Genomic DNA, 19,571 nt, shown 5'->3' with positions numbered 1-19,571 from the left:
AGCAACTTATATTTCTATATACTTTGAACCCCATTAAAATGATGTTACAACCAGATGCACTCACCTCCAAGGTATAGGGGCTTACATGTAGCATGGGCTGGCTTGTGAGCCACACCCAAATACGCCTTAAATACTAATATCCCCCCCCCCAATGTATTTTATTATTAATTTGACTGCTACTAAATATTGGCCCTACACATTTTAAATACACAAACCACTAAAAATCCTCCCTTTTAATATTTTTTATTTTTACATCATGTTGTTTAATTTCACCATAGCTAAAAACATGGTATGAATAGCATAGTATAATATATATATATATATATATATATATATATATATATATATATATATATATATATATATATAAATAAAATTATTTTATGGGGGGGTTAACATTTAATGGAATTTGTATTAGAAACAATTACTTCAAACAAAAGCTCTTGAGATGACCTGCATCTTTTGTATCTTTTCTGTCTAAATTAGAGCTGTGCACACTAATTTTATGGCTGTTACACTGCTTACAATAGGGCTGTTTTCTATCTGTAATCTGTTCAGTCAAGTATCAATTCACCCCATGTCTATCTAGCTAATCTTGACTGTTTGTATACATGTACATTTGTAAATACAACTATCTTTTTAAATGTACTTAAATTCCGCCCCCCCTGCCATAAAATACCTTAAGTGTCACCCACAATGTAACACTGAAGATAAGTGTTGTGTTATAATGTATAATGCTACATTTGAAAAAGAAAGTTTTAAAAAATACTGATATTTCTTTTTTTTTTAGGTTTTGCGATTCAAGGACAAGATCCTTGGCAAAGAGGGTATGAAAACCATCCACCATGTCAGAAGGAAGATCTGGCGTTCCATCGACAAAGCTGTGTCTGCGGTCCGTGGCATCCCTCGCAATGAGGAGACTTGTAAGAAGCGGTTTCATGATTGCCGGAGTAGTACCAAGGCGAAGATTGCAAAGACCTCCCAACTGCCTGATGGTAAGAAGAGACACAAGGTCGACTGGAAGAAAAGGCAGGAGAAGTTGCGCGATGAACTGAACTAAGTTATAATTTCAGATACCCCAACTTCAGGGTTAATTGAGGAGTCTGTCCATGACTCAGAAGAAAACCGTGAAGTCTTTGCACACGAAGAATCGTCAGCTTCCTCAGTTTACTCTGTGCAAGGTATTAAAATTTAGTACATACTACCGTTAAACCTGTAATGTTTTCACATGTCCTGCCACAAATTGAAATTAATAGTTTACCATTTGGGCAGCACGTTGGCTAAGTGGTTAGCACTTCAGCCTCCCAGCACAGGGGTCATGAGTTCTATTCCCGACCGTGGCCTTATCTGTGTGGAGTTTGCATGTTCTCCCCGTGTTTGCGTGAGTTTCCTCCTGGTGCTCCGGTTTCCTCCCACGCTCCAAAAACATACTAGTAGGTTAATTGGCTGCTATCAAAATTGACCCTAGTCTGTCTGTCTGTGTGTGTATGTTAGGGAATTTAGACTGTAAGCTCCAATGGGGGCAGGGACTGATGTGAGTGAGTCTGTACAACGCTGCGGAATCAGTGGCGCTATATAAATAAATGGTGATGATGATGATTTGTCCTCTCTGTTATCAGCTAAGAGAAGAACACTGTTTATTGAGGAACTACCTGAGCATAATATTATTTAGCGAATGTGTCCACTGAAGTCCATCCAACAGAAGATTTACATACAGTAGAAATGGAAGCCCACCAAGCATCAATAGAAGCAGAGGACGCTACTCAAACTGAATCTGAGCAAGCCACAGTTCAGTTTCAGGACACCATGCAATCTGAAAAGGTGGACCCCTCTATAATTGAGGCAACGGACACAACTGAAGAAACCGCAGAACGGGTGAATACACCAACATCACATGCTGAAGTTCCTAACATCTCACCTGAACCAACACAGCTTGAAAAAGAAAGGCGTGACTATGCAACTTCACAGGACCAAGCCACTTGTTCCTTGGTGATTCGCATGCTTTTGGACAATCAGAGACAAATTTTGGCCAATCAGAATCTCTTTGCCCAAACACTTTTGACTCAGGTAATGCATCAAATGGAACATTCTACAGCACTCAGGAACATGTAAATGTCACAGCATCAAATGTGGGCAACTGTGAATTAAATGTGGATAACGCAGCAACAGGCGGTTGCAGCGAGCATTGCAGTTTCCACAAATCTGCAACTCCTGGTGAATGAAATGATGAGAAGAAATGCCCAAGAAAGTACTGCAACACATTTCCAACCTGCTTGGGTACCAACTCCGGAAACATCTATGCACACAGATGAAACAGAAAGTGAACACCAAGCAACTTCCACCAAAGAACCGCCTCATCGTTGAAGAAAGAAGAATTGCCTGCCACAGCAGTACATCAAGTAATTAGAATTGTCAACCGACATATCTTTTACTGGCTCTATCTTGTATTTTCCTTGACCATGGCTTTCTTTGTTTGTTTCTGCCTTATCCCTCCTCTTTTCCTGTTGCAAAAATGCATTTGGTCCCAGGCCACTCTTTGTAGGTTTCATGTTGTAACAGTGCCAGTTGCCAACCATGCCTCATAGTTGAAGACAGAAGAATCGCCTGCCCTGCGCCACAGCAGAACATCAAGTAATTAGAATTGTCAACCAACAAATATCTCTACTTTGGTCCTCTTTATAAATTATTTTTTTCTCTATTTCTTTCTGTGACTGTTTCACCCTTATCTGGACTCTAACAGCCTTCTTATTTTTTCTCCCTCTTTAATTAACTTTTAGGACATGTATAGTATTTTTTTTTTTTTTTTACAGTGGGTTGTATAATCTATTGACAGACATTGTAAATTCAACTACAGACTGTATACTCAAGTGTTTTGTAAGATAAACTCTTCAACTCTCAGGATACACAATGAATAAATGTAAATTAAACAGCATTTCTAAATCTAAGTTTCAACCGATGTTTTCAACAAGTTTCATTTAACAGATGTTACAAAGTCAGCTTCACCGTGAAAACAAAACCTTGACTGAATATCTTCATGAAGGAAACATGCAGTAGTTGAAATTAAAAGAGAGTGACCTAGATAGCATCCAACAAAGCTTTATCAACCATTTGAACACGTTCCCCCAAAAAATTGGCCAAAGTCATTGTACATTATTATCGTCATAAAATAAATGATGTTCATATACTGTATATTGCAAACAGTGGTTTTTCACTATATATTGTTAATGATTGTATTTCTAATAAAAACTTTATGTTTTGCAATTACACTGTCTGAATTCATTCTAATTAAATTTTTCTATGCAATTAATTAAAATACTTATGAAGGGGTCTATGGTTAATGTGGTTGCAGTGAATATTAACATCCGTATTACAATAGAATGTCAATTTTTGCTTAATTTACTGGTTAACTCGATAAATAGTGTAATATACGTTGTAAATTTGCCAATAAAAACTTTTAACAATACACAAATATATATTTTAAAGTAAAAAATAGGACATTATGACATAAGTTGGGAAACAATCGCTTTATAAATAGAGTCTGAATCCCAAAGTATATTACCTACCTAGTAATCAAATTTAAACAGTATAAATCCTATAGTGTGCCCTGCAAGAACGGGCATTACTTGCAATAGTTATGTATTTTTTAAAAAAAACACAGGTATAAAAATCACCTAATACACAATACATAACATTGATAGTAACATTCATTAACATAACATGGTCAGTAACCCCCCAGTGTTATGAATGTGTCTTTTATTGTGAAATTAAAAATTGCAAGAGTTGTAATTAATAATAAATAAAAACACAACGTTAAATTTACTGTAGAAAGTACATTTATTACATATGGAATAACGTTGTATTACAAACATATATGCCATCTGATTCAACAGTAAAATTAATTATACTACTTCCCCACATTGTTTGTTAAGATAGTGCTATTGTCTGTGGCATACAGTCTCCACGTATTAACAAACAGAAAACATGTCACCAAATTTACAAGGTAATAAAGTTGACATGACAATTGACAATGTATCTGTTACAAGTGTTAACTAACTGAATAACAAACAGTAAATTACTGCAGAGACATACAGTCTGACATCTGCAAGTTTCTCACATCGCCACTTACTACTGAATAAGCTTGTGTTGTGCTTTGCCTGACTCTTTTACAGAGAACGGATTTTGCTATATACCTGTCACAATGGTGACTTCAGTACCTGCAAGTATTGGCACTACTACACAAGGAGGCGCGGAGTCTAACACGCCGCCGGTATTCACCAGGGACCCCCGCAAGGGAGTTTGGACTTCGCGGCGAGCGACGTGCAGGTCGCGGCCCTCCCAGGTAGCTACTTGCGAGGTAACAGGGAAATCCGTAGTCGTACAGGCAGGGTTAAATCCAAACGGGCCGAGAAGGTACCAAATCAGGAGGCAGAGAATAGTCAGCAGGCCGAGGTCAAACCAGAGTAGCAGGACAAGACAAAAGGAGAATCCAAAGGCGAGGTCAGGAAGCCGGGTCAGTAACAGAAGTCAAACAAGCAGGATACTATATGAGTAACAGGAACGCTGGAGGCTAGATAAACTAGTTGCTCTGGTACCCTAATGGTGTCAGAGCAGGGTATAAATAGGAAGTGGTCAGACCTCATTGGTGGCAGCGGATCGGCGGTCAGACGCTCTGACCGCCGACAGGAAGTCCAGAAGCACGTCCCGTTGCTATGGCGACGGGCGCATCTGCGCACCCCGCCGCCGGAAGACGCGTCCCCGTTGCTTAGCAGGCGTATTAGCTGGCAACACTTGATGTTTGTACTAAGAGCAGTCTGATTATTTAACTACCCCTATAAGCCCAGAGTTAGAGGGGAAACCTAGCAGCCAGTTAGCAATACACTCCCCATAACAGCTATTATCAATTTATGTTAGCGCCTCTGAGACATCTACCATGCAGCGCTATTGAGTGTGCTGCAGGGTAGTCTGCACAACAACCGATTATAGATCGGCAGGAACTAGTCAGAAGGGATTGCATACTAGCAACAATTATTCTGCAATAGCGTTTCTGATATACTTTTCATGTTACGCTATTGAGTGTGCTGCAGGGTAGTTTGCATATCAACTGAATGTTGATCTGCAGGATTTAGTCAGAAGGGATTACGTACCAGCGTTTGTGATTTATATAAGAGGTAATTGGGATATTTGTTTCAACCTCTATCTGCTAGCTGGACATCATCAAGCCTGTATAGCCTGTTATTTAACAGGCATTATATTAGAGACATAACAATTGCTTATTATGGCGTATGTTTCTTTATTTACTATCTGACTTATTCATATTAATCACACTATTATACCTCTGTACCATATAACTTATAGTGGGATTGATAGATATTGAGTGTACCCAGCTTTTTATCTATATCCATGGGATTTTAATTGCTATATTTTAGTATATTTCGCTCTTAATTTACTACCTAATAAAAGTTATGTTTTATAGGATGGCAATTATCGATATTATCAATTAGAAGATTTAGTGCACCTTATTTCAGAAACTTTGCCTTTTTCTCCTTTTGTTCAGATTACACCTGGAGTTTCAAGGTTACACCCCAATTACCAATCCAGAGACCCTATTTAGGAGATATTTATAGGGATATGTGTATTAATATTGGGTAAAATCTTATAGTGAGTGCGGTGATCCAAAACTCTACTCTATATAAATAGGAAGTGATCAGACCTCATTGGTGGCAGCGGATCGGCGGTCAGACGCTCTAACCGCCGACAGGAAGTCCAGAAGCGCGTCCCGTTGCTATGGCGACGGGCGTGCCTGCGCACCCCGCCGCCGGAAGACGCGCCCCCGTTGCTTAGCAACGGGGCGCTCAGGAGGAGACAGACGTCCGTCCCTGCCTAACGAGGAGGCGCAGGGACGGCAGCTGACAGTACCCCCCTCCTTACAATTGGGGGAAACACCAGGTACTGAGCGACGTTTAAGGAAGGCGGCCAACAGTCTAGGGGCATGTAAATCTTCTTTAAAGACCCAAGATCTCTCTCCCAGGCCGAAGCCCTTCCAGTGTACTAGATACTGTAACCGACCTCGAAATTTGCGTTCAGCAAGGAGTTGACTAACCTCATATTCATTGCCCATAGTAGTTGGAATGGCTTGAGGAGCAGTAGAGGTATGAACAAATTTGTTGAGGACCAGCGGTTTAAGGAGAGAAATATGGAAGGTGTTATGGATCTTCATCCCAGGAGGGAGTTGGAGTCTAACAGTAACTGGATTAATTACTTGCGTCACTGAGAAAGGTCCAATAAAGCGAGGTGCCAGTTTCATGGAGTGAACCCGTAATTTCAGATTCTGGGTGGACAGCCACACTTTGTCCCCCACCTGGAGAGCCCGCACAACTCTTCTATGATGATCAGCGGAAGATTTATAATGACGTCCGGATTTGAGGAGGCTCTGTTTAGTGGAAGCCCATATTTTAGCCATCTCTTGAGTCATGGCATGGGCGGCAGGAACCGTGGAGGGTGGGAAAGAGAACGTGGGAAGAGTGGGATGAGTCCCATACACAGTAAAGAAGGGGGAAAATCCAGAAGAAGAATGGATATGATTGTTGTGTGTGAATTTGGCCCAAGGCAGCAGAAGACTCCAATTAGAATGGTTGTGTGATAAAAAGCAGCGCAGAAAAGACTCCAGATCTTGATTTACCCGCTCAGTCTGGCCGTTAGTTTGGGGATGATACCCAGAGGAGAATTTGAGGCCAATACCTAGATCCTTGCAGAAAGCCCTCCAGAAGCGAGAGATGAACTGAACGCCCCGGTCAGAGATTATTTCTAGAGGACACCCGTGGAGATGAAAGATCTCTTTAATGAAGACTTGTGCTAATTTGGATGCAGATGAAAGACCTTTGAAAGGAACGAAATGAGCCATCTTGGAAAATCTGTCTACTGTGACCCAAATGGTGTTGAAGCCACTACTGGGTGGCAAATCAGTGATGAAATCCATCGAGATGCTGGACCATGGATGATCAGGAATAGTAAGAGGTTGCAACAGGCCTGCGGGGGGTTGCCTTGGCACTTTATTCTGGGCACAAGTAGAGCAAGAAACTACGAACTCTCAAACATCTGTACGGACAGTTGGCCACCAGTAATGTCGTGATAACAGCGAGAGGGTCTTCTCTGTACCTGTATGACCCGCAATCTTGGAGGCATGGGCCCAACGTAGTGCCTTTAGGCGTAGATGAGGCTCTAGAAAGGAACAACCCACAGGGGGAGTACGGGTGATGGCCACAATACAGGAAGGTTCAAACACTGGTGGAGGTACAGCAGTGGATGAAGAGTCGGAGATGTCAAAGGAACGAGAGAGAGCATCAGCCTTGGAATTTCAGACCCATAGGTCTAGGCCATTTGAGGATTGCAGATAACTTGACAGGATCCATATGCAGACCGGCTCCCGACACGATGTTGCCCAAGAAGGGAATCTGTGGCATCTCAAAAACACATTTCTCGAGCTTACAGTACAGCTTATTGGCTCGTAGACGGGACAGGACCTCTTTTACATGACCACGATGGCTGACCAAATCTGAAGAAAAGGTTAAGATGTCGTCCAGATAAGCTACTACAGAGATGTAGAGAAGGTCTTGAAAAATCTCATTAATAAATGATTGGAAAACAGCGGGGGCATTGCACAGTCCGAAGGGCATCACTAAGTACTCGAAATGACCCTCTTTAGTACAGAATGCAGTCTTCCACTCGTCTCCGGAGTGTATACGAATGAGGTTATAGGCCCCCCGCAGGTCTAGTTTAGTAAAGATCTTGGATTCGGCTATCCTATCGAACAGCTCAGAGATGAGTGGCAACGGGTATCTGTTTTTAACAGCGATGGCATTCAATCGCCGGTAATCAATACAAGGCCGTAAGGAGCCGTCTTTCTTTTTAACAAAGAAGAATCCCGCTCCTGCGGGAGAGGTGGACTTCCTGATAAATCCACGCTGTAGATTCTCAGATATATAGGCAGTCATAGCAGTGTTCTCGGGAAGAGATAAAGGATAGATTCTGCCTTTAGGGAGTGGTTTATCAGGTAATAATTCAATGGAGAAATCCCAGTGCCGGTGAGGAGGTAAGATCTCGGCGGCGGCTTTGCAGAACACATCTTGGTAGGTAATATATGAAGATGGTAATTCAATGTGAGGAGATGTCAGGTGACAAGGGAGAGGGCTGGCCAGGTTTTAGATCAGACAGACAGGACTTGAAACATTGTGAGCCCCAAGAGGTAACCATCGCACGATTCCAATCAAATTGGGGTGAGTGAAGCTTGAGCCAAGGTAATCCTAGAATGACAGTGTTGACAGAACGAGAAAGAACCAGGAACTCGATGACTTCAGAATGTAGCACCCCTACCATCAGACGAATAGGAGAGCAGATGTGGGAAACCGACCCGTTGGAAATCCGATTCCCATCCACCGCGGTGAGAAATAACGGCTGAGGCAATCTTATTGTAGCTAATTGGAGTTGCGATGCCAGAGTGGCAGAGATTAAATTTCCGGCGGAGCCGGAATCCACAAAGGCTAAGGTCTCAAAGGGGCCGACAGATGTATCCAAGGAGATAGGCATGAGGCAGTCATTGCTAGAAACAGTATAGGGAGTAATAACTTCAACTCTTAAGTCGGCCTCCCTGCCACCGATTAGGAGGGGGCGTTTCCTGTCTCTTGGTACATGCGGATATGTTATGACCAGGATCCCTGCAATACAGGCAAAGGTTTTGTTTGAAGCGTCGCTGACGTTCCTCAGCAGAAAGCCGTGATCGGCCGATTTGCATCAGTTCTTCTTGATGAACCGGATTTTGAAACATGGGAGCAAGGCGAGTGGAGGTCCGTCTGGAAGCGGAACGTTCCTGAGTACGCTCACGGAAACGTAGATCAATGCGGTTGCATAGGGAGACCAGAGAATCTAGATCAGCAGGAAGTTCCGGAGAGGTTAACTCATCATTAACCCGGTCTGACAGTCCTTGCCAAAATGCCGCTACCAATGCTTCATTATTCCAACTGAGCTCAGAGGACAAGGTGCGGAACTGTATTGCGTACTGACCGACTGTCAGAGATCCTTGACGGAGGTTAAAAAGACTGGAGGCAGCTGAAGATATGCGTCCGGGCTCATCGAAGACCTTCCTGAAGGTCTCAATAAAGGTGTAGGCGTTGGAAAGCATCGGGTCATTTCGTTCCCACAAGGGAGAGGCCCAGGCAAGAGCTTGTCCGGACAATAGGGAAAATAATAAATGCCACCTTGATGCGTTCAGAGGGAAAAGATGCAGGGTTGCACTCGAAGTGGATAAGACACTGATTCAGAAATCCTCTGCATCTCTTGGGCTCTCCGTCAAACTTATGCGGCGGGGAAAGTTTCAAAGCTGCAGTGGACGCCACGGCAGGAGAGGAGGAGGTGGCTGCAGCAGCGGAGGTAGGCACGGGAACATTCTGAACTGAAGTCACAGAGACTTGGAGGATCTCAAGGCGTGCAGTGACTCCTTGAATGCAATGAAGTAACTGCGCCTGCTCAGCCTCCTGTTTTTCAACTCTATGAGCCAGGTGGAGTAGAAGGTCTCATGCAGAGGGTTCGTTAGCCAGAGCAAACTGTCACAATGGTGACTTCAGTACCTGCAAGTATTGGCACTACTACACAAGGAGGCGCGGAGTCTAACACGCCGCCGGTATTCACCAGGGACCCCCGCAAGGGAGTTTGGACTTCACGGCGAGCGACGTGCAGGTCGCGGCCCTCCCAGGTAGCTACTTGCGAGGTAACAGGGAAATCCGTAGTCGTACAGGCAGGGTCAAATCCAAACGGGCAGAGAAGGTACCAAATCAGGAGGCAGAGAATAGTCAGCAGGCCGAGGTCAAACCAGAGTAGCAGGACAAGACAAAAGGAGAATCCAAAGGCGAGGTCAGGAAGTCGGGTCAGTAACAGAAGTCAAACAAGCAGGATACTATATGAGTAACAGGAACGCTGGAGGCTAGATAAACTAGTTGCTCTGGCACCCTAATGGTGTCAGAGCAGGGTATAAATAGGAAGTGGTCAGACCTCATTGGTGGCAGCGGATCGGCGATCAGACGCTCTAACCGCCGACAGGAAGTCCAGAGGCGCGTCCCGATGCTATGGCGACGGGCGCGGCTGCGCACCCCGCCGCCGGAAGACGCGTCCCCGTTGCTTAGCAACGGGGTGCTCAGGAGGAGACAGGCGTCCGTCCCTGCCTAACGAGGAGGCGCAGGGACGGCGTCTGACAATACCCCTTTGGGATACCTGCTTTCCATTCTGCTGTTATCCACCTTTGTGTCAAATCTCTGCAATTTCTAGGAACTTGTTTAGAAGCGGATTATACTACTACCGAAATTATGGCGACTGCATCTGTTTCCCTAGTGCCATCTCAGAAAGGTGGAAATCTACTCAACGTCGATGGATTTCTTTTCACCAAGAACAAACAGCGCAGAGAAAGGTGTTATTGGCGTTATAACGAGTTTGAGAATGGAAGTTGTCGTGCATGGGCCATCACCGTAGAATCTGCCAATAGCCACAAACTCATCTCACACACTGAACAAAACCACGCAGCGAGGGCAGAAAGAACTGATGTTGCCAGAGCAAGACACAACATCAGGGAACGGGCACGTAATATGATGGAGAGCCCGGCACAGATCATTCAGCATGTCACAGGTGAAATGCCATCAACAAGCAACATACCAAATCGATCTGCTCTCAGGCAATCCGTGAAGAGAGTGAGACTCGCTGACATGCCAGGCACAGCCAACGTCTATAAATGATATAAATGCCCCCGACAATTTAAAACAAATCGATGGAGAGCAATTTCTCGGGCAGGACAACACATTTGGCAGCGAACTTATTTTACTGTTTGCAACACGTGACAATTTGGAAAAACTACAGGAGGCCGCATATTGGGTGATGGATGGCACCTTCAAAACATGCCCAACATTATTTAGGCAGATATACACCATCCATGCTATGGTTGGTACTAATGAACACACCAGGGGGTAAATGTATCAATCTGCGGGTTCTTCAACACCCGCGATTAAATTTCAAGCGGCGCTGCATTGTAAAGGGAAGTTAACCCTTTACAATGCAGCGCCGCTTGAAATTTAATCGCGGAAGAGGTTGAACACGCGGGTGTTGAAGAACCCGCAGATTGATACATTTACCCCCAGATGTTTTGTGCCACTGGTCTATGGATTACATTCCAGTAAAAGCCAGGAGTGCTATCAAAAGTTTCTACAAGAACTACAGGATTATGCCATGGAATTTGACATTGACCTGACACCCCAATATATCCTCACCGATTTCGAGATAGCTGAAATAAATGCCACTCAGCTAGAATTTGGTACCTGCCAGCATAAATGTTGCTTATTTCACCTGGGTCAGAGCCTTTATCGTAGCATACAGACAGGAGGATTAGCTCAGCTGTATGGCACTGACCCAGCTTTTGCACTCCGCATGAAGCATTTGCAAGTTCTTGCCTTTTTGCCAAAGAACGAGATCTCAGATGCCTTTTAAGAATTGAAAAGACATTTACCAAAAAATGCAGAAATGATGGCAAAATATTTTGAAGAAAATTATGTTCTTGGTAGACGACGCAAAAGAACTCGCAGACAATCTACAAGAACAGCACTATTGTTTTCTCCCAGAATGTGGTCAGAGCATGAAAATAACAGGTTGGGCATCCCGCGAACAAATAAATTGGAAGGTTGACAATGGAACAGCATATTGGTCGAGAATAAGTTAGGTGTGTACAAACTGATCACCTACTTCATTAAAGAGCAAAACACCACAAAAGCCTAAATTCAGAAGGTGACACCGCCACGACGGGATCAAAAAGAACGGGAAATTGCATTACAAAGTTCATCGGCCAGAGGGATGCAGTGGACCTCATGACATATTTAAGAGGGATCGCCTACCACTTATAAACAAGTTGGCTGTGTCAATAAAATATATCTAATGCAAGCTTCCCTCCCTCAAATTGCCCGCAATGTCTGAGCATGAGCAATGTTGACCGCTGCGCGACCAAAATGAACAGGAGATTGGTGTTTTTTTGCTTAAAATGTTGTTTTCCTGTAGGAAATCGTGTGCCTGAGGTGGTTTTCAAACAAGTCTGGATATCAAGCTGCTCTCCCGCAAATTGCCCATAAGTATGCACTTAGAGCAATGTCTGAGCACTGCACGACCCCATGTTACAAACTACTTTTTAATGCTAGTTTTATATTAACTGTGACCTTTTTATACCTAGGAAATAAAGGACATGTTGTATGCCAAGAAAAGGAGGGTGCTGAATAAGAATTACCTCAGGCCTATGAGAATTTCACCAATAGAAAGGATCTATAAAATACAGTGGATGCAAAGTATTTAATGACCAACTTACTTTCCTTAATTTTCAACTAAATTGTGTGTTTTCATTTTTTTGCTTATAGAGAAGAAAATACGCAGCAAATAGGCAAGTGTCTTTAAGATTACGTTAAAGGATTAATCAATACACATGTAGAAGAATATGAACATAAATTCATAATGGACGACAACCAGGGTGAGTATATATATTAGATTTGACTATGAAAATATAATATTTAATACAGTGGAAGTGAAGAATTAAGAACAGATTTATCTGGCCAATCTATGGATGTGATCTGTGAATTTTACATTAACAACATTAAACCTACTGTTTTTGATAATGACAATATCAATAAATTAACAATAAATTACCACATATACAAAAGAATGTCTGTGCAATGCTTACGTGAGGAAATGAACTATGATTCAAATAATAAATAATTGGTTGTATGTGAAACAGTTAAAAAAATGTTAATGTAAAAATAAGAAAGAATTATAGTAACATCTATATAACAGTATTGCACAATATGAATAAAAATGGTTGAGAATATATAAATAATAAATAATTATATTTATTCTTTAAAATACATACATTACAAGGTATACATCAATTTGTTTTAATTTACATCTGAATTAATATAAACATAGACAATTATACATTATAAACGGTAGCAGTTAAAATAAAATATTGGTTAATAATAACAGTTGCTCCAAGAACAAAAGATTAAGGTCTAATTAAATACCAATTATGAACAGAACAAAACATCTGACCGATTATTGGTATTAAAAACATACTAACTGGCGCAATGCTTTGTGAGTATGACAGAAAAGGCTAGTAGCAAACACGGCTACAGAATACATGACAACATATAGTAATAGCAAGCATGGTCCAGAAAGGTATATATGTTCATCTAAGTTCAAAGTTATGTTAAACTATTATGGCCCTAACACCTTTAATTGTCAATAATAAACTGAATATGTTAAAAAAAAATACAGAGACTGTAATGTTTGATGAAGCTAATATATAATGTAGTAATTGGGTACATATGGAATTACATAACTATTAATGAAATCGATTTAACTCTTACCGTTTTCATACACCTTTTTTGTGTGAGTAAATGGAGTTTTTATTTATAGTAATAGATTATCAATTTGGGTTCGTTTACAAAAAATATGTGTAGACATTAATTTTCTGTCATTAATAAAGGATGTAGGAATATATTTAGTAGTAATTTCGGTTTTGTAGTTAGTATTTCTGAGTTATTTTTATTTTGGTAGGCATTTATGTAGTGTAGGTAATATTTATTGTCGGATAAATTTTTGCTGTGATTTTTATATTTGTAGGTAATATTTCTCAGTAGGCATTTTTTATGTAAACATTTAGCACTGTCGTTCACCTTTATTGTAGTCATTTATGCTATTGTTATTTAAAATTAGTAAGGATTTTATGTATGGCGTTCTATTATGTGGAGACATAGCTCGCGTCTGTTTTATATAGCAACTACTATGCAGCTGTTGCGATAATGCACTTGTAGGCATTCTCGTGTATTTCTATTGGTTAGAGATGCTCACTGACCCCCGTGTTTTGGCTTTGGTTTTGGATCTGGATTACCTTCGGGTTTTGGTTTTAAATTTTTACCATCTCACAGGTCACAATATGCTTTTCATAAACTTTCAGCCAAATACTGCAGCGAGGTGGATGGATGTTAAGCGACAGAGCAACGACACAAACACACTACATGTGTAGAATGGCATATTGGCAATTTGTTTTTTATCAGCTGTTAACTTTTCCTGGATTACAGCTCTTTTTTTCTTCAGCACGGTAAAAGGTGTTTTTTTTTTTGTTTTTTTTAATGACTTCAAAAGACTATGTACTTTTACATAGGCTTTACCAGATGACGTACAGTGATAACTATCATCAGGACTGTTGGCAGCAGCTACTTGCTGTTCCTGCTCATATGTGTGCTGCTGTGAATCCATTTGGATAACACCCTACACCTTTTGGTGCAAATCCAGAAAAAGGACTTGTAGATTAGTATTTAAGCAATGACAAAATTACCAACGCAGCTCTTCTATTTGGGTGTATATTAGACCCAACACTTATTAGTGCAAATTCAGAAAAAAAGCCTGCAAGGACTGGTATATTAGTATTTCAGCAATAACCAAATTACCAACGCAGCTCTTCTATTTGGGTGTACATTAGACCCTACACTTATTAGTGCAAATTCAGAAAAAAAGCCTGCAAGGACTGGTATATTAGTATTTCAGCAATGACCAAATTACCAACGCAGCTCTTTTATAAAGGTGTATATTTGACCCTACACTTATTAGTGCAAATTCAGAAAAAAAGACTGCAAGGACTGGTATATTTGTATTTCAGCAATAACAAATTCAGCAATGGAGCTTTCTCTAACACTGCTACCACCCTCCTCTTTCTCTTCTATCACTTTGCCTGCCCAACTGCTCTATAATCTGTCCTACCACTTCTCTGTCACTCTCTCAAATGGCGCTAGATCGCCGTGGAGGGCAGTATTTATAGATTCCAAAACTCGCAAGATCCAACGACATCACAATGATGTTTTGCCTCGTTTTGGAATCCGAATTGGCGCGAAAGTACTGAGCCAACTCGGCTCGGTACTCGGATACCCAAAGTTCAGGTGGGTTTGGTTTTCGGGAAACCGAGCCCGCCCATCTCTACTATTGGTTGTCGTTATTTTCACTGTCATTAATTCGTACCCAACCCATATAGTTCAAGTCAATATTATCAGATGAGTCTCATGTTCCAGGGACTGCCAGTGTTACAATGGTTAGTATTGAACACATTTATCATCATCATTTGCACTCGACCAGGCCACTATCTTTGTGAAGCTTTTATGTTTGCCCCGTGTTTGTGTGGGTTTCGTCAACTTGCTCCAGTTACCTCTGACAGTCCAAAAACATACCAGTAGGTAAATTGGCATCTGACAAAATTAACCTGTATATGTGTTTGCATGGTAGGGAATTTAGGCTGTAAGCTCCAATGGCGCAAGTAATGATGTGGGTGATTTAATTTCCACTGTACAGCACTGCATAATATGGTGGTGCAATGTAATTAAATAAATAATTATTAATAATAATAAATAATAATAATAATAATAATAATAAAAGGTAAAGTATCTCTAGTGTTAGTGTCTACAATAATCTCTGCTCTCAAACAATGTGGTCATCAGAAGTACAAGGTATACGTTTTATAAAGTGTTTATACCATATACTTCTGGTGACCCCCTTACTTTAAAGCTCAGAGTTTTGCTGATACTACCATTACAGATAAGCAATTTTCAATTATATATTCTAGTATATTTGTACACATAGGAAAAAGCAAGGACACTGAAAGATTTGGGTGCCTCTTTTCAGAATAATACACAAGTACCTAAAATAGAAGAAAGAGTTCAGCAAACACACTACAATTAATGTAAAAATGTGCTCATCTTACCTGTAGCATTTTTCTATACGACATTGATCCACTTTTGTCTACGACGTAAATAACATTTTTTGGTACACTAGTCAATTTTGTTGGTGCAAAAAAGTGAACAAAATATCCGTTGACAATCTAAAATGAAATTCACCATAACAAAAATATCTTAATTCATGTTAATAAAAGAAAAATTGCACAGATTTACACTTTAAATCTGAATACATATTTTGATATGTGGAAAAATAATCTGAGGGATCTTCAGATTATCCCCGTGTTAACAGTTGTTGTCACATTAGCTAAACAAGCTATCTTGGCAGGTGGACTTTTCATACGTCTCCAAAAGTACAGGCATTGAAGACAGAATTGTTAGATACCCTTTATTTTGATAGACGCGCTACCTTCTCTGATTTGGAGAAGAGGGTTAACAATTTTCATGCAAAGTGGGGTGCGTATATAGAAACACTGGATAGTCACTCACAATCTTACGTTATGCGGGTATTCGAGGGTACTAAATGGTCATTACTGAGACGGTTGTGATGTAACAGATCCAGAGGGAGAAAGTATGCTATGTTATATAGTATGTCAATGTTATGTTATGTTATAATGTACCAATTGTACACCTCCGCTTAAAAGAAGGTTTCGGAGGCTTTGCTTCACTATACTCTTTTACCCCTCTTCCCCTTTCCCCCTCTGCTCTTCTTCTTCTTCTCCTACTCTAATTTATTCTCATAAGGTCTTATGTTACATTGCACACAATCTGTAAAACCAGAAATGTAATATGGTTTATTGAATGGTGATTGTAAGCATTTTATCAGTGCTTGAACACCTATTGTCATATTCTGCAATTCACCCCTCTTCCTCCTCCTCTTCCCTCTCTTACATCCTTCCATACATTTATCTTATCCTCGTTCATGTTTGCCCCTCCCTTTTTGCCCCTGGCACGCTATTTCTTCCTCTATATATTTCTTTCTCTTCTAAAACATTGTAAAAATCCAATTTGTACAGTGTATATTTGTCTGCATAATTGTATGGTTCAATGTAATATGTAAAATCTGTATAATAAAAAGTTTTTTTAAAAAAAATCTGAACACATACAATTTGAAGGTTATACTAAAAGGTTATACTGGGTGCAAGAACAAGTTTCACCATCATAGGTGATAGCACTTGATTTTTCCTCTGTCACTGAACTCCAGCAGCAAATGCAAGTTCACTGTGAGAGGAGCAAGGGAAAGTCTGATAGGGCAGATTATAGAGTCCCTGAGCTGAGCAATGGGCAAGAAACGGGGAGCAATCAATGTAATAAAACAGGTAATGACATCTGGAATGTGGTTGTTTTTAACAATAGCCACCATGACTTCAGTCTATTTCTAAATTAGCCATCAGATTTATGGTGGGTTTTACCTTCTGCGCTAGCCACCAATTGCAAACGTGGATGAGGGAGATACAAAAAATCCAATGGGCAAAAAATGGAAACCTAGGCTTGAAAGACATGGCTTTATTTTATTTTTTGATTCTTCTTTTAATGTTGTAGTCTTTTTTTTTTTAATAGCATACTTGTATTTGTTTCATATTTGACTTTGTCTATGGAAATATTGCTTCAATTACAGTATTTAAAATGGACCAGATCGTCTTTTTACATATTTTTTGTAAAATGCAGTAAAATATATGCAATACATACTGTATGTGTCATACAAAGGCACAGAACTTGATTAAGACCTCATGGGGAACTATGAAAGGTACTGGTTTGAGCCCCCTTTCCCCCTCAATTTGTAAGAAACAAAAACCCTAAAAATGGGTTAAAGTAATCCAGGCTCCTTAGTGTCCACTGAAAAATGAATGGGGGTTTCTGAAATGGTAATAGCCAATGATTTGTGATGACTTTTTGCTTTTTGGGCCATGGTCATTAAAAGTTTACATAACTTCATATAGCTTCCTGTAGAACATCAAAGTAAGGCATATGGTAAGGGGCATGCATTTATACTTGCAGTAACCTGCAAATCTATGTACAATTTCAAAAATACTCTGCACTGCATAAATTATAACGTTTGTAAATAACCTTCACTATTTCTTTTGTTCAGATATTAACAGGTGAATACAAGTGTATTCATAACTTGCAATAGAAATATTTGCACTCAAGTGTATACGTATGTATGACATACTCAGATTTGAAGATATGTTCAGGTCTGATTGAGCAGCAGATACATCTGCTTGACAACAGACACACCTCAGACCATTTTGCAGCCAGTAATTATTCACAAACCTCTATGTATAAGCAGTTTGCAACTTCAAGTCATCATTATTATCATTACTTACACCTGCCCCTAACCACCCACAAATAAAACCACTATTTTAACTGTATCTGCAGCTATTTCTCAGCCTGAGTTCATACACAATTGCTCAAACACATTCTGAGCATGCTCGTGGCGGAAAAAAGCAAAGATATGCTACACAAACAGATACATGTCTTACTCTGAATGAAACCCTTCATCTTTCACTAAAATCTACCCGGTGGTAACAAGTAGCTAAAGAGAAGGTGTGGCTGGATCACTTATAAATAACTTATGGTTTAAATTTATTTAAAGAAAATAGTGCAGTGCGCTTATTTATATTATTGCAATGTGCTGATTTTACTCTATCGTGTGGCATTTTGTATAGGAAATGCATTCATTTCTGAGGTTTTGATCTCAGATGCAATAAGCATTTGTTGAGATTGTCTGTTGTGTATCTTCGAGAGGAAGTCCTCATTAAGGCTAATAAACTCTATTTATGTGAGTAACCAACATGCCCTTTTTAGTCTAAATGCACCAAAGGAGGTCGTTACTGGTGTTCCTGATTGGCCTTTTGTCCAGAGTGTTAGAACCTGTCTGAACATTGTAAACAGCACATGATGTAGGATATCACAAATAAGTGTACATTTTTTAAGTAAAAGTTGCATTAAATCAATTTTTAGGAAACATTGCATCCTGATACTAAAAATAAGTCAGACTTCTTGGGGCCAGCAAAGAGTTCAGGGGGCTGACTTACTTCCTGTTAGGCTATGTCCAATACTGTATAAAACAGCACTGGTTTCTACTGAAATGTATCATTATTGTACCATCTATACTTCTGGAAAGATCACTAGTACCACAGACTGGCATGTGAACTGTCCTTGTTAGGGCAACTTGAGCTAATAAACCATCTTTTGCTTCAAGAACCTGCTTTGACGACTACTTCTTCCCTGCTGTATTTCCTGTGACCTACAGATTAAACCCAAGTCTAATCCTTTTCCGGCTGTCCTGAGGTTTGGATCCAGCTTTCCAGTACCAACGCTTTGCCGCTACCTGTAGCTTTGGCCAGTGGTACCATTGACAGCAACCCTGATCTGAAGGCAAGAGGTCATGGGTACCAGCAAGGGGATACACTAGCAGTGACAGTTACCCAGAAAGACGCAGTTCTGGATGCCGCTAAGGAGTCCAGTGGTGGTAGCAGCTTAAGCCCCTCCTACTATGTTTAAAGGGCGCATTTGGGATAAAGAAAGGGAACGATGGCAAAGTAAATCCAGCCTGTTCCCTCAACAACAGACAGGGTGGCATAGGCGGTCCATCCTATCACAGGAGGATTATCACAACAAAACACATTTCATTTTTAAATGTTTTAATGTCTCAGTTGCAAAGTTCTAGTTGGGATGCAAGAATAATCATTGGGTTTTATGTGGATGAACACAAAGGGCCTGATTCATTAAGGAAAGTAAAGCAAAAAAAGAGTAACTTTGAACCCTGGCAAAACCATCATG

At 40.5% G+C, this 19,571-nt stretch overlaps 1 protein-coding gene across 4 annotated transcripts in view; it reads right to left on the bottom strand.

The window, feature by feature from the left end:
• LOC142099559 (inter-alpha-trypsin inhibitor heavy chain H3-like) overlaps positions 1 to 19,571 on the bottom strand; it is a 246,255-nt gene that overhangs the window by 193,999 nt on the left and 32,685 nt on the right. For 3 of the 4 annotated variants that reach the window (XM_075183102.1, XM_075183106.1, XM_075183105.1), the window contains exon 8: positions 15,818 to 15,934. The exons of the other annotated variant lie outside the window; for it this stretch is intronic. In XM_075183102.1, coding sequence (XP_075039203.1) covers positions 15,818 to 15,934 — 117 coding nt within the window. The remainder of the gene's footprint in view (positions 1 to 15,817; positions 15,935 to 19,571) is intronic. 4 annotated transcript variants of the gene reach the window in all.

Source organism: Mixophyes fleayi, chromosome 8, assembly GCF_038048845.1.
Source record: "Mixophyes fleayi isolate aMixFle1 chromosome 8, aMixFle1.hap1, whole genome shotgun sequence".
In the NCBI taxonomy this organism is placed as follows: Eukaryota; Metazoa; Chordata; class Amphibia; order Anura; family Limnodynastidae; genus Mixophyes; species Mixophyes fleayi.
This window is presented reverse-complemented; position numbering and strand designations above follow the sequence as displayed.